The following is a 15,958-nucleotide window of genomic DNA, read 5'->3' as shown; positions in this document are numbered from 1 at the left end:
TTTTTTAAAATATTTTTTATTATTGGTAAGATACAGCAATGTTTGGTGGCAGACAATCTAACGCTTATCATAGAGAGGGAAAAATCCACACACTGTTAGTTGCACACCGAAAACCCTATCTCAATATCATTTCCTTGACCCTAGAAAAAAGTTGATTGATTATAACACATTATGACTAGATAAATTTTACATTACTCCAGGAAGTATATCACAGTAGGTGGTTTGTGATCCGATTTGAGACAATTCTTCTCTGAAAAGCGTCATTTTCCTTAAATAACACATTCATTGTGTTTTCATTGAAATATGAATCATTTCGAATGTTTGCTCAAAGCTGCCATATGTTCTTAATATTTAAAAAAAAAAATGTTGACGGAATATTATTTCCCTCGGCTAAACGATTTACATAGTATAAAGAAAAACAACGTTTTTCAGCTCCATTGCCATGACGACATCATTTTCTACATTGTTGCCAGATGTATTCACAAAATATCACACAATTCGAGAAAGTTATAATCATCGCCATACAATTTGCTATGCAGGGATGTGGTTTTGAAATAAAGATACAGAACATTTTCAGAATTTTGTCAAGCAATCAACTTGAACCACCTGAATATCCTCTTCAGCTTTGCCTTGGTCATAGTATGTGATTAAACCTCCTTCCGATACCATTCGAGGGTACGAACACTACCACGCTGCATGTTTACCGCGCGAGCGTTCACCCTTCGACAAAATGGAACAACCTTATGCCTACCGGCGCGAAAGTCGCGGAGGTGTAACCCTCCCCACTTTTTCACATCTGACCATGTTGGTAATTTTGGTTTAGTTCCTTCGTATCGAAACTTGCCTGAATCATTGAGCTTTCTGCCTCTGAGGTAAGATATGAAGTAATCCATATTATTATAATATTCACGAGAGATGCTACAATTGAAGTCCTTCATAGAAAAGAACCGTTTCATCGTTGGATCTATATCCCTTGCTGCACGAAGGGCATACATCGCTTGGACTTTCTTATCAGTTGGTAGATCCGCACCCTCCATCCCCGCATACCAGTTAAAGGTTTCCGTCAAGATGACAGCGTGGGGGTTCTCCTTGTTAAGGAGGGGCTCAAGTGTCCCCAGCACCGTTCCCACTTGGTGATAATCTATCAGATTGGATGTGAAAATACGATCAAATTGCGGACTGTCGGTCAGAAATGATTCAATGTTAAGAAAATCTTCAACGAAGGTCTTTATGATCAGTCGTTTCTCATTCATCATTTTCGTAGCTTTGATGACGCAATCAGTGGTGAAGGCATGACACATTTCGGTGACCGAGTCACAGTCGATGTGTTGAATCATATCAAGATAATCCCACATCTGAAACGGAATACAATCACATCTGACGCAGTATTGAAATACAAAATCATGAGGAATGGACTCCCCTGGTCGGAAACTCTCGCCCAGTTGACGACCAGTGAAGGTCGGGTTGCAATACCGCAAGGTGTTCCCTAGTCGTTTGTCTCCGGAAGCTATTACACCGTCTTCCATCCATTTGCGAATCGACGGTGCGTGTCGCTTCGGAACTTGTTCGATGTATCCATTGGTGCTTTCAACTGCTAAAGGGTCGAGGGCAAACATTACGTTCCTCTGATTTCTAATAAAATCACCAAAATGTGTCCATGTCCCTACCTCGAGGTTCTTCCAGCCAAGCCATACTCCACGCAAAGTGTTGTAGGACCTCTCACTTACTTCAAGCACACCGTTCGTTCTCTTCTTCAAATGCATGGAGTCCATCTCGGTTAGATTTTTGAGGGAGTCTTGGAGGAGGGAATACTCTTCCTCAGAGAGAAGGAGAGACAGCCAAATAGACGAAATAATCGGAGCGGTGTCGTCTTTTGATGAACTAAACATGTAGAGAAGAAGGACATTTCTGGCCAAGACGAACGGGTCAATATCATTCAAAACAAATTTCAAGCTACCAGTGAAGTTTACAGGGAGGGAATACACCGTCTGGATCATCTGACGTAGGTCACCGCAAGCAGGAATTAAAATGCTGAAGTCGGAAGTGATTTTATCATTGTTGCTAAGGTCAGCAGAAGACAAACTGCCCTTTCCTTCGTTACTTTCTAGATTTAGGAGATCATTAGCGAAAGAATTACTGAAGTAATAAGGAAAATCTTGAATATATATCAGCGATCGCAATGCTGTTTGCTTTACTCTTTCTTTCCAAATTTGACAAACAGGTTTATGCCGCTTCCAGTGTCGCTTCTGACAATCACCATTACAGTAATTAGTTGTCAAGCAATCAGCACACTAGAGAAGAAATTAGAAAAAGAAACTGTTGCTAACTCCATCCATAAAGTTTCGCTACATAAATCTGTTGAATTTGTTACTCAACTGTAGTTCTAAAATGAATTTGAAACGATGACTTGTATATTCATATGAAGACTATTAAATAAATAACCATGAACATTTCTACATATTTAGAATTAGACGTGAGTAAACTTTCAATTACATGCCAGCATAAACCCCTCGCCCTCATGTGATCTTGCTTCGTGTATAAATGTAATGACTGAAATTTCGGCAACAACCTGTGTGTAACTTACTTGATATTTAGCTCCAATGTTCTGACAATTTCCGCAAGGTTTGGTTGACCATGTAGGACATTCTACACTTTTATGACGTAGCTGGTCAGCTTCTTTGCACTTTTGACTGCAGTATTGAGCGATTTTACACGAATCACATATTACCATTCCTTTTCGTAACTTTAAGTTACACCTCCAGCAAAATCCTTCCTTCACGTCCATTGTTTGGGAAAATCTATTACGATAAAGACAATTTAAGAAGATTCTTTCAGGTAACAAGGGTTGCATACAAACGTCTATATATACTTAAACTATTTCAACAGCCGCTCGCAGTATGTTCAACTAGGTGATATCGTTCATTCCGATATTACTCATTGCAGTACTGGTGCCCCACAGGTGACAGTTCTAACACCATTTCTGTTTACTGTCTACACATCTGAAATTCGCTCAACACACCCTAACTGTACCTTAGTGAAATTTGCTGATGACACTGCCCATATTTGTTTGGTTTCTGATGGCAACCATAACATGTACCTTGAACAGATAAGCAGATTCGTAGACTATTGTGATGAAAACTATTTGGAATTAAATGTAACTAAAACCATAGAAACGGTTATTGATTTTAGAACTAGACATAAGGTATTAGCAAACGATGTGATAATATTAAAGGTAGTATTGTTGATAGAGTTAGTAGTTACAAATATTAGGGGTGATAATTGATGATAAATTAAGTTGGGGTGAACACATAGATTATCTTGAAAAACGGATAAAACCAAGATTATACTGCTTACGTAAGCTGAATTCTTTGAATATAAATCCAGATATTCTCGCCATCTTCTATAACTCCATTATCTGTAGTGTTTTGACCTATTTTATTACTTGCTGGGGAAGTAATGCGGGAGGTATCAGCATAAAGGTTCTGGATGTTGTTATTAAACGTGCTGGTAAAATTATTAGGGAAAGTCTTCCGTCAGTGCCCTCGGTCTACGAGAATTATGTACGAGACAAGCTGCTGTCCGTGTGGAAAGATCACAGTATTTGCACAATCATCTAACCAACCGTATCATTGCTCGTAGCGGTAGATTGAGGTCGCTGACGTCACACAAAAATAGACATCGTTCCTCGTTTATAGGCACTGCCATTAGTATTCACAACAAGAACTTCACGAGGTAGGGGGGGGGGGGTGGCCGTTAGTTACGCTTAGTTGCGCTGTCGGAGCTAGTTAGTGTATATATATTTTTAGACTGCATTTAACTATTGTATATTATCAATGTTTTTTTTGTATTTTGTATCATTCATTGTATCAATGTTCTTTGTATTTTGTATCATTCATTGTATTGCTCACCGCAGATAGGTAATTTCCTTCTGGGATTCAATAAAATTGACTTACTTACTTACTTAGGATTGTGATACAGACCCATAGCTAACCAAAAGCCCAAAAGGATATAACACATACGCTGATACTGGCGAGGCTGGTGCAGGGGTAGAAAAGTAATTAACATTTAAAGCCGAGGTAAAAAACCATATATTTGAATCCAATGAACGTGTGCTTCAGTTGCCAGGTTTATGTTTAGCTCAGTATGCACCATTTGACGTTTATGTTTCTGTAGTTCTGTTGTTCTGTTGTGAGGATTCTCCCAACCCTCCTTCCCTTACATGTAGAATCGGCTTCAGCGGCCACGTAGTTATAACCCCTTTTATGAAATTCTGGATCTGACAAGCCTGGAACTGAGTGATGGATATACGCTTATATCAAATATCCACGCTGAGCGTGTTAAATTATGCTGTGTATCTTTAATCATAATCTTGCAAAGAAAGGTCGTGCTTTCACTACACAATTAATTATTCAATCTTTCAGTTAATTATTACATGCAGGCATCCAACGCACGTTGTGAAGTACTTTAACTTAACAACAGTTATCGCTACGTGTGGGCTATCAAAGTATATGAACCTGAAAAATCATTGTTCATGCACAAAATGGCATAGTATGGTTGATACAGCACATCACGAAATATAACATAATGACTATGGAACTCAGTCTTTGATGATACATGCATGGTTCAATTTCAAATCCCACCTTCGCCTGATTATCGAGAGAAACAAACAATTCAACTTACCTGAAACTATTCCAACTTAAAATATTCAACCACAGAGCAGCAGTCTACTCGCAATTGTTCGATGCAATGGCAGGGTGTGAAGTAATTTGTCCGGTTTCCCTAGTATGCAATTCCTGCAATGCATGCTGAATAAGTTAATTATGTGTACGGGGATTTCCGTCTGGTATTGCGACAGAATTGACAGAACAGGATCTAACTATACGCACGGGTGAACCTAGAATAGTTGGTACAAGGGGCGGATCCTTCTTTTGTCAAACCGTGAAGGGGAGGGGTCTACGGGTAGGAAGGGTCCCCTCCCCATTGAGAAACTTGTGCTTATGTAAGGTGGTTTAGGTGGCAAAAAATAATAATATTGGCAACGCTTTGAACTGCTTATATGGTCAACACGTGGCAAGGCACCCTCCAGAGCGGACCGCACTGGAGGTTGGAACTTGTGTTTCTAAAGTTATATCCAGTATTCCAAAGATCCCAAGACATAGCTTTATTAAATTGGATGAATCAGCACAATTCAGGAGTGGCTTCTACATGACACTATTGGGTGCATTCGTCCCATATTTCCCAGGGCGGAAGACACTGACAAAGAAAACAATAAATAAGATATAATTATAGAAAGTAATGGAAGAAAATGAAAACCGATTTGACGATATATAACAAGGATTCCTCTATGTGAATCAATCATGCACAATTACTACCATGGGCACAATTCGGTTTTTTTCAATAGCTTGTTAATCATCCTAGGAATTACCCGGTTTACAATAAAATAACTAAACGGTTAGCGAGCGAACTTGAACCGGGTTTATCGGGTGTGTAGGTCTGCGGTAGTGGCGCAGCAAGGAACAGTGCATCAATGGAAATGGGCTCGAAAGAAGAGTCCATATTTTATATTTGGCATCTCGGCTTTCTCTGGTGAGCACAAGGTTTCTTTTGAATTGAAATCTTTGTCGAATCGTCGTTATCATTAGTAAATTTGATTGTCTCTTTAGTACGTCAACTTCAGTGGATCGTCTTTAAAGACCAATTAGCTTTTTGGTACCGACTGAAGTGACTGGCTCAGATGCGTTTTAAAAATGAAAGCAATAAAGTGACAGTTGTTTTATAATTACAGCATCTAGTGACCCATTGTATACACTGTTATTGGCTGGGAGTATAGGGCTGCAGCATTTTCAGGTTTATATTTTTGGCCTCTGCTAGTGATTTTGAAGCAATATATACATGTCAGAAAGAGAAATTTGTTCTGTGGAATATATCTCAGAGCCTCACAATGTCCCGGGACGGAGCAGCGTTTCAGAGACTTCTTGTTCTCTCCTAGCCTCATGTTGTAAAGCGCGAAAATACATGTCACAGAGAGCAGTTAAGTTTCCTTTTAAGTTACCGGTTGGGTGCAGTAGTTGAATGTTCAGGATGAGCAGGTTGGATGCAATAGTTTGTAGATGTAAATGTAAATGAATGTAGTATAGAATGTTTATAGACAAATCTCCCCTCTCCCTTCTCCCCTGTCCCCTCTCCCCTGTCCCCTATCCCCTTTCCCCTCTCCCCTCTCCCCTCTCAAAAACCATTGCTTGCAATATATATATTAATTTCATAGCATAATGCTTTAATTTTGTGAAACCAACCGTTCCAGTCCACCAAATATTATGTGGTTTTGAATAATTCTCAGATAATTTGGTAAAACCGGTTCAACTGGTGCAAATGTATCAACACTTTACTAATAAGCTGAGTCCTCTGCCCCTTCATTTCAACAGAGTTTCAGTATTTCAAGTTACGTATTGGCTTATGCAAGTATAGATTTACTGATGATTTAAATCAGCGGCGTAACGATGAGTCTGGGGGCCCCTGGGTCCAGGGAAGGAAGGACCCCCTGGCTGCTGCGGAGAATCAACAGATGTGCGCTGCGGAACATCACGAGCGCGGAGCGCGAAGTCCCAAAGGCGTGGGTCCAGGGACCACCTTAGGGCCCTGGAAGCTCTGGGGTTCTACAAGCTCTCTGGTGCAATGTAAGCCGTATATGGAACACACGTGGTGATTTTATCGACTGAGATTTTGGGGAAAATCTGCGTTCATAGACACATATTGGTCCGCCTTGTCTGTCATACTGTAAATATGTTGCAAAGCTAGAATACATTAAGAGATGAAAGGACAATAAGACCAAATGATTAATGTCCAACTAACATAAACATGTATATTTCCACCCGTGGCAAAATATAAGCAAAACGGTGAAATATATGACAAATTCGATTCACTGTATGATACGGAAACATACAAATCTACACACAAATATTAGGCATCGGCGATTTGACCGATAGCTGAGGAAAGCATCAGCCAAAGTAGTTCAAAATATGCCAAATTTGTGTCATTTGGCCTAGATTTCGGCCAATGTCATGTGGCAACCCTGACCGAGAGCGAATTCATTGAAATTATAGAGGCGATATTTCGTTATAATATGTACCAGCTTAGCCTATCAAGTTCCAGTGTGTACCTCAGGCTCTTGAGTCAGTCGTGCGGAAAGGCGGACACGACATTTGCAGTTGCAGGGGCATATGATTTATGACGAACGTATTCACGCACAGAAAAATATGTCCATTGTCTCGTTTATAGTTTCTTTTCCAACGAAAACGTGCCGCATCAAAAAAGAAAAGAAAAAAAAGGGTACCCCTCTTCTAAGTTCTGAACATCAGTGCAGCGGGGGCCCCGTTTGGTCGGGGCCCCTGGGTTTGCCCCGTCCGAGCCCATAGACGTTACGCCGCTGATTTAAATGATTTAAATAATTACTACTTCATTAACCCTGTAAATGATCAGTTTAATCTAAGATGGATTATCTGCGGAGTACTAAGCATCATTTAGGGTTTTGTTATCCTGTGTTTTGACCTTGGTTGTGGGCGGTCCATCTGTCATAGTGGCTGAAAACAAAGATATGCAGCTGGTAGTTAATTTTTCAGTTATTGTTAGTGGTTTGCATTATTCGGTGTGATATATCCAATAATTTAATCTTTCAGAAGCATGTGCTGTGGAAGAGGTTCAGAGGTGTGAGAATGGGGGAAGGAAGGGGTCAACAAAGGGACAAATAGGGAATCAATCATGGATGTAAACAAACATACTCATCCATTAAGTCTACATCACAAAGATGTTTTTTTTAATTCCTTGAATGTTCTAAGACGTATTTATTTGTTGATATGGTGCATTCCTAAATCAGTATTTCTATCTCTCGGAAAATGGCAAAGATTGTAACACACAGAACCGTAACCTTCCAATCGGACCCTGGTTCTCTCATACCGCACCCCAGTTATAACCCTGCCCATCCCCCACCCCAGTTATTATGCTGCCCATCCCCACCCCAGTCATAACCATGCCAATCCCCACTCCAGTCATAACCCTGCCAATCCCCACCCCAGTTATAACCCTGCCCACCCCACCCCAGTTATATCCCTGCCCATGCCCCACCCCAGTTATATCCCTGCCCATCCCCCACCCCAGTTATAACTCTGCCCATCCCCCACCCCAGTTATAACCCTGCCCATCCCCAACCCCCAGTGTTGGTATACAGGTGTATCTGTTGTGATGTGGGAATAGTAAGCTACTTGTTACATTGTAGTTAGAGACTATAGTAAACCCATAGTTAACCCTATCATTCTTTCTGTGTACTTTGTCCGAACAGTAAAACTGCTCTGCTCAAGAGTTTAACTGGAGTTATACTTTATGTGGATGTCTTAAAATTATCTTTTGTGAACATACATTGAACTGCAACAATGCCAAGAAGCTTTTGATTACATCTATTTGTGCCCAGTGTACGTGTACAGAAAATAACATTGATAATGACTCTGTTGGTGTTCTGCTTTACATAATATTGAGAGATAAATGATAGATATATTTATTTAAGAATAGCTTAAGGCACAATATGTGATAGGCCAAGAGAACAGAGAAATTGATAGCTAGGAACGTTTCTGTGTATATTCTGGTTTTCAGGATATTCAGATAAAAATGTTTAATTGGTGAAAATGTCAGCTCCTTATTACATGCCTAAATGGTCCATTAGTTTACCATTATTAATATCCTAACCAAAGATATTTTATATTAACTTCTTATAAAGCACATCTTTGGATAACATGAATACAATTTGTCCTTGTCAAATTTGTAATACATTGTTAACATCATTTGACGGTCTAAAAGCCGTATGTTTGTCTACTGAGATTTGTGTTGCATCCGAGGAACTGGCCTGATGGTATGTGTATTAGTCTAGGTAGCCAGAAACTTTAATTCATGTGCCTCCGTGTTTAAAGTGTCATTTCTCAAAAATTTAAGTTATAGAAAAATCTAACCTGGACAGGTAACAGTTTCTTTCTTACTAAATGTTACTCTTCAATATTATTGCCATTACATATTAAATTGTGGTAAAAACTTTACTTCTAATCACAAATCATAAGATTACCTGAACATTCTCCAACTTTTTCCAGTATTTAAATAATCTTCAACAAAAGGGAAATTGAAATCACTTTTCTTGTGCTCATTTTACAACAACAATTAATTACAAGTTTATTAATTTGATATTAATATTGCAACAACGGAGCCCTTTTGAATAATAAAAGTGGTTTTAATAACAAAATGGGATAAATTCTTGTTTATACGAAGATAAGAGCGAATAATTATAAAACGTAGCTGTCCTTTCGGTCTCATATAGTAATTTAAAATTGTTCTTGCAGACGTGTCCGTAATCGAAAATTACTTCATAGCTCAACCCATTAAGTTATTTCATATATGATATAAAACTACGTATTACAATCATTTACAATATATCTCAATGTCATAGAACGGAACTTGTACCAAGTATTGACTTGGCATTGGATGTAATAATACGTCCTCCTGGCAGCATGGTTTATCTGACCTGTCTTTATAATGGCTTAATTTCTTCATCACTTTACATTGAGAGTGATTGAGAGAGATGTGGTAAGGCGTTACCTGTTTAAATAGTTTATACCATAAATAATTACGAACGTGACGAGGAACTTTGTATTTAGCGACGTCTAAAACTATCACAGGTTTTCGAAAATGCCTTGAGTAAACAAAATGCATCCTCATTGCATTCTTCAAGTTTTCTTCGACATCTTGTTTATTTGCACGATATGTAATGTTAGTTGACGTTCATATCTCACATAAGTGTACATGATGTTAATGAATGAGGAAAGATTTATTAAGCAATGAACTTGAAAGCAATGAATAGCAGTTATGACACGATATCTAAATCATTCACTGGATTATCTTTCCCTTTTTCTTTTCTTTTTTATGGTTTTAATTTGTTGTGGTTGCTAAGATACAGCATTGCTTTGGTGGCAGACGATGTAACGCTTATCCTACAAAGGAAGAATCTACACTTTGCTAGTTGCACACCGAGAACCTTATCTCAATATCATTCCCCTAACTCGAGAAAAAAGTAGATTGATTGTAACACATTATGACTGGATAAACTTTCCATTACTTCAGTAAGTGGATCACAGTAGATGTTCGTGATCCGATTTGAGATAATTCTTCTCTGAAAAGCGTCATTTTCCTTAAATAAGCTGTTCGTTGTGATATCATTGAAATATGAATCATTTCGAATGTTTTCTCAACGCTGCCATTTGTTCTCAATATTTAAAAAGAAATGTTTTCGACGAAATATTATTCCCTCCTTGGCTAAACGATTTACATAGTATAAAGAAATCAAAGTTTTCAGCTTAATTGCCCATTATCTGCGCTGTTGCCAGATGTATTCACAAAATATCACACAATTCGAGAAAGTTATAGTCTTCGCCATACACTTTGCTATGCAGGGATGTGTGGGTTTGAATTAGAAGATTTTCAACAATTTTGTCAAGCAATCAACTTGAACCACCTGAATATCCTCATCAGCTTTGCCTTAGTCATAGTATGTGATTAAACCTCCTTCCGATACCATTCAAGGGTACGAACACTGCCACGCTGCATGTTTACCGCGCGAGCGTTCACCCTTCGGGAAAATGGAACAACCTTATGCCGAGCGGCGCGAAAGTCGCGGAGGTGTAACCCTCCCCACTTTTTCACATCAGACCATGTGGGTAATTTTGGTTTAGTTCCTTCGTAGCGAAACTTGCCTGAATCATTGAGCTTTCTGCCTCTGAGGTAAGATATGAAGTAATCCATATTATTATAATATTCACGAGTGAAGTTATAATTCATGTCCTTCATAGAAGAGAACCGTTTCATCGTTGGATCTACATCCCTTGCTGCACGAAGGAACAAACTTGATTGGACTTTCCCATCAGTTGGTAGATCCGCACCCTCCACCCCCGCATGCCAGTTAAAGGTTTCCGTCAAGATGACAGCATAAGGGTTCTCTTTGTTAAGGAGAGGTTCAAGTGTCCCCAGCACCGTTCCCACTTGGTGGTAATCTATCAGATTGGATGTAAAAATACGATCAAATTGCGGACTGTCGGTCAGAAATGATTCAATGTTAAGAAAATCTTCGATGAAGGTCTTTATGATCAGTCGTTTCTCATTCATCATATTCGTCACTTTGATGACGCAATCAGTGGTGAAGGCATGAGACATTTCGGTGACCGAGTCACAGTCGATATGTTGAACCATATCAAGATAATCCCACATCTGAAACGGAATACAATCACATCTGACGCAGTATTGAAATACAAAATCATGAGGAATGGACTCCCCTGGTCGGAAACTCTCGCCCAGTTGACGACCAGTGAATGTCGGGTTGCAATACCGCAAGGTCTTTCCTAGTCGTTTATCTCCGGAAGTTATTACACCATCTTCAATCCATTTGCGAATCGACGGTGCGTGCCGCTTCGGAACTTGTTCGATGTATGCATTGGTGCCTTTAACTGCTAAAGGGTCGAGGGCAAACAATTACGTTCCTCTGATTTCTAATAAAGTCACCAAAATGTGTCCATGTCCCTACCTCGAGGTTCTTCCAGCCAAGCCATACTCCACGCAAAGTGTTGTAGGACTTCTCACTTACTTCAAGCATACCGTTCGTTCTCTTCTTCAGTTGCATGGAGTCCATCTCGGTTAGATTTTTGAGGGAGTCTTTGAGGAGGGAATACTCTTCCTCAGAGAGAAGGAGAGACAGCCAAATGGACGAAACAATCGGAGCGGTGTCGTCTTTTGATGAACTAAACATGTAGAGAAGAAGGACATTTCTGGCCATGACGAACGGATCAATATCATTCAAAACAAACTTCAGGATACCAGTGAAGTTTACAGGGAGTGAATACACCGTCTGGATCATATGACGTAGGTCACCGCAGGCAGGAAGTAAAATGCTAAAGTCGGAAGTGATTTTGTCATTGTTGCTAAGGTCAGCAGATGATGAACTGCCCTCTCCTTCATTATTTTCTAGATTTAGGAGATCATTAGCGAAAGAATTACTGAAGTAATAAGGAAAATCTTGAATATATATCAGCGGTCGCAATGCTGTTTGCTTTACTCTTCCTTTCCAAATTTGACAAACAGGTTTATGCCGTTTCCAGTGTCGCTTCTGACAATCACCATTACAGTAATCCGTTGTCAAGCAATCAGCACACTGGAGAAAGAATTAGAAAAAGAAACTGTTGCTAACTCCATCCATAAAGTTTCGCTACATAAATCTGCTGAATTTGTTACTCAAGTGAAGTTCTAAAATGAATTTGAAACGATGATTTGTATATTCATGTGAAGACTATGTGCTCGTTTAAATAAATAACCATGCACATTTTTACATATTTAGACGTGAGTAAACTTTCAATTACATACCAGCATAACCCCCTCGACCCTCCTGTGACCTTGCTTCTTGTATAATGGAATGTCCGAAATTTCGGGTATAATATGTGCAACTTACTTCATATTTAGCTCCAATTTTTCTGACAATGTCCGCACGTTTTGGTTGATCATGTAGGACATTCTACACTTTTGTGACGTAGCTGGTCAGCTTCTTTGCACTTTTGACTGCAGTATTGAGCGATTTTACACGAATCGCATATTACCATTCCTATTCGTAATTTTAAGTTACACCTCCAGCAAAATCCTTCCTTCACGTCCATCGTTTGAGAAAAGCTATTATGATAAACAAAATTTAAGAAGAATCTTTCAGGAAATTGTGCTGCATGCAAACGTCTATATATACTTAGGGTTGTGAAACAGACCCATATCTTGCCAAAAGTTCAAAAGTAGAGCGCATACGCTGATCCTGGGGGGGGGGGGCGGCTGGGCAGGGGAGTCAAGTACTTAATATTTAAAGCCGAGGTAAAAAACTATTTTTGAATCCAATATACTTGTGCTTTAGTGGCTAGGTCTATGTTTACTCAGTATGCACCATTTGGCAGTTATTTTTCTGTTGTCCTGTTGTGAGGATTCTCCCAACCCTCCTTCCCTTACACGTGGAATCGGCTTCAGCGACAATATAGTTATAACCCCTTTTTATGAAAATTCTGCATCTGACCAGCCTGGAACTGAGTGATGGATATACGCTTATATCTATGTGAGCGTGTTAAACTATGCTGTACATTTATGATCAAAATCATGCAGATTAAGGTCGTGCTTCATCCGTTTCACTACACAATTAATTATTCAATATTTCAGTTAATTATTACATGCAAGCATCCAATGCACGTTGTAAAGTACTTCAACTCACCACAGTTAACGCTACGCGTGAGCTATCAAAGTATATGAACCTGAAATATCGTTGTTCATACACAAAAAGGCATAGTATTGTTGAAACAGCACATCACGAAAATTAACATATGGACTATGGAACTCACGTCTTTGATGACACATGCATGGTTCAATTTCAAATCCTACCTTCGCCTGCTGATATATTTACTTTCGTCGTGAAGTGGAGGTTTTTTGTGCGTAAATCAACAGATAAGTATCGGATCTTAAGGAGCTTGAATAGAAACAAATAATTCTACTTACGTGAAACTATTCCAGACTCAAAATATTAAACACAGAGCAGTCTACTCGCAATTGTTCGATGCAAGGCTAGGTTAGGTGTGAGGGAAGCTGTGCCGTCTCTCTAATGTGCAATGCTGTGTAAATTCTGTAATCCTGTGCATGCTTACGAAGTTAATTACGTGTACAGGGATTTCCGTCTGGTATTGCAACATGCGACAGAATTGACTGGTCAGGGTTTAAGTATACGCAGGGGCGTACCTTGAATAGATGGCATCCCGTGCAGGAGGGGCCGTCCTGGGGGAGGCTCTAAGTGGAAAAATTTGTGTATATGTAAGGTGGCTTCGATGCAAAATGGTGCTATCTCTGGAAAGGCTTTGAACTGATTGTATATTCAATACGTGGCAAGGCACCCTCCGGGCGGCCTGCATGCTTAGTATGGCATTAAAATAGAAAACAATAAATAAGATATAATTGTTAAAAAGTAATGACGTAAAAAAAAACAGAGAATGAAAACCGATTTGACGATATGTAACAAGTATTCCTCTACATGAATCAATCATGCTCACTTACTACCATGTACGTTCGCACACTTCGGTGTTTCAATAGCCAGGTTTGAAATAAAATAACTAAACAATTAGCTGGCAAAATTGAGTCGGGTTTACCGGGTGTGTAGGCCTGCGGGAGTGGCGTAGCAAGCTGCAGTGTATCAATGGAAATGGGGTACGGAACAAGAGTCCATATTTGTTATATTTGGCACTTCTAGATGCCCGCATATGGCTGGCACTCTCGGGCATTCTCTGTTGAGGACAATAATTTCTTTTGGATTCCCATCTTCGTCGGATAGTCGGTATATGATTGTGACTGAATTTGATCGTTTTCTTTAGTACGTCAACTTCAGTGGATCGTTTCTCGAGGGTGTGTACAGTAGACCAATTAGCGTTCTTGGAACCGACTTAATGGACTGGCCCAGCTGCGTTTAAATATTGAACTAATAGAGGGATTATATGTTTTATAATTACAGCTTTAGATACTGTGTTGACCTCATGTATTATTTAGTTTGGTTTTGTAGACACCTGCCCAAGTTAGGCATCGGTTTCGTATTAAATATGTAGAACAAAATTCAATGTATTTGTTCGTGTTTTATTGGTTCAGGTTGTGTTATCTTGTAGTTGGCACACATTCATCCTGACATATGGTGGCCGACAGCGGCCCTATCGATCCCACAGCCGCTCGGCTAGTTACAACCCAGTTGGGGTCGCTTTAATGCCCATTGTGTACACTGTTATTGGCTGGGAGTATAGGGCTTCAGCACTTTCAGGTATATATTTTTGGCCCCTGCTAGTGATTTGGAAGCAAATCAATACATGCCAGAATAAGACACGTTGTTCTGTGGTATCTAAGAGTCTCACAGTGGGTCCAGGGGCGAAGCAACGTTTCGGAGACTTCCTATTCTCTCATAGCCTCAGGTTGAAAAGCACGAAACTACATGTCAGGCACAGCAGTTAAGTTTCTCCAGAATGGATTCTAAGCCCTGGTGGGGGCTTCAGCTGTGAAGTTTTCAAATGTTTAATTCAAGAACAAATATAAATTTTGAGAGAAGAATAAAACATAAAGATATAATGCATCTAATTCGAAAGAAAGAAATTAAAAAAACGATCTGTAGTAGACCTTTTTAAAACATGAGCTGTCATTCCAGGTAGAATTTCTATTCGATACTGTCTCGCGTACGGGATACACGAGAAGAATCTATACGAAAACTAAGTTAAGTCAAACCAGTGCTGTCAATGCCAATTGAAAGTGGGTGGTGGGTCGGTGGGGGCCATCATTCATATTTCAACCCTGTTACAAAGTTCAACTTTTCATCTGGTGGTCGAGCAGATCAGAATAAAACATTAATAACTACTAATCTTATGTAGCATTACGTGTTTGAGCTCTCGTTATGAGATGCACAAGTCATTATGAGCCTGAATGATATGCCAAGCGCCTATACGAGTCAGTCACTAAACCTGGGTGGGGGTGGGGGGACATTAGATATTGTGTTCCCGCCCTTCAGAAAGTGGGGCGTATCCCCTGCCCCTCACCCCATGTTTGACGCCCCTGAGTCGAACTGAGGGTTACTCTCCGTGTATTGCTTACGTATTGTGTGTCTGCTTCCTATACAACCACTGTTACCCGTCTGCCTTGAGGCTCTTATCTTAGCATTTTAACTGCACATACAAAACAGATGCAAAAGAGACATTGAAATCCTGCATAAGTACAAAGTGAGCAGACAATTGCATGACAAGAGGTATATATTTTAGGTGCATGGCTGTAGATGCAACATGTAACATTACTTTCAATTTTTGAGAAATGACCTTGTAAACATCTGACACTAATCAATAAA

At 39.7% G+C, this 15,958-nt stretch overlaps 1 protein-coding gene across 6 annotated transcripts; it reads right to left on the bottom strand.

Annotated features, from left to right (window-relative positions):
* Nucleotides 1-9: 9 nt before the first annotated feature.
* LOC139974556 (uncharacterized) lies at nucleotides 10-14,630 on the bottom strand. 6 transcript variants are annotated; one of them, XM_071981776.1, is made up of 3 exons: nucleotides 13,316-14,608; nucleotides 2,585-2,798; nucleotides 10-2,291 (listed from the first exon to the last, which is right to left on the bottom strand). In XM_071981776.1, the coding sequence occupies exons 2-3, from the start codon at nucleotides 2,783-2,785 to the stop codon at nucleotides 648-650; spliced, it is 1,845 nt and encodes a 614-aa protein (XP_071837877.1). In that variant the 5' UTR covers nucleotides 2,786-2,798; nucleotides 13,316-14,608; the 3' UTR covers nucleotides 10-647. The 6 variants fall into 6 exon arrangements, 4 of the variants coding, with proteins under 4 accessions (XP_071837877.1, XP_071837878.1, XP_071837879.1 ...); XM_071981777.1 differs by lacking the exon at nucleotides 13,316-14,608 and adding an exon at nucleotides 4,681-4,789; XM_071981778.1 differs by lacking the exon at nucleotides 13,316-14,608 and adding an exon at nucleotides 3,355-4,585.
* Between the last annotated feature and the right edge of the window lie 1,328 nt (nucleotides 14,631-15,958).

The sequence above is a fragment of the Apostichopus japonicus genome, chromosome 9, assembly GCF_037975245.1.
Source record: "Apostichopus japonicus isolate 1M-3 chromosome 9, ASM3797524v1, whole genome shotgun sequence".
Lineage (NCBI taxonomy): Eukaryota > Metazoa > Echinodermata > Holothuroidea > Aspidochirotida > Stichopodidae > Apostichopus > Apostichopus japonicus.
The sequence above is the reverse complement of the archived record's forward strand: the minus strand, read 5'-3'. Positions and strand labels throughout refer to the sequence as shown.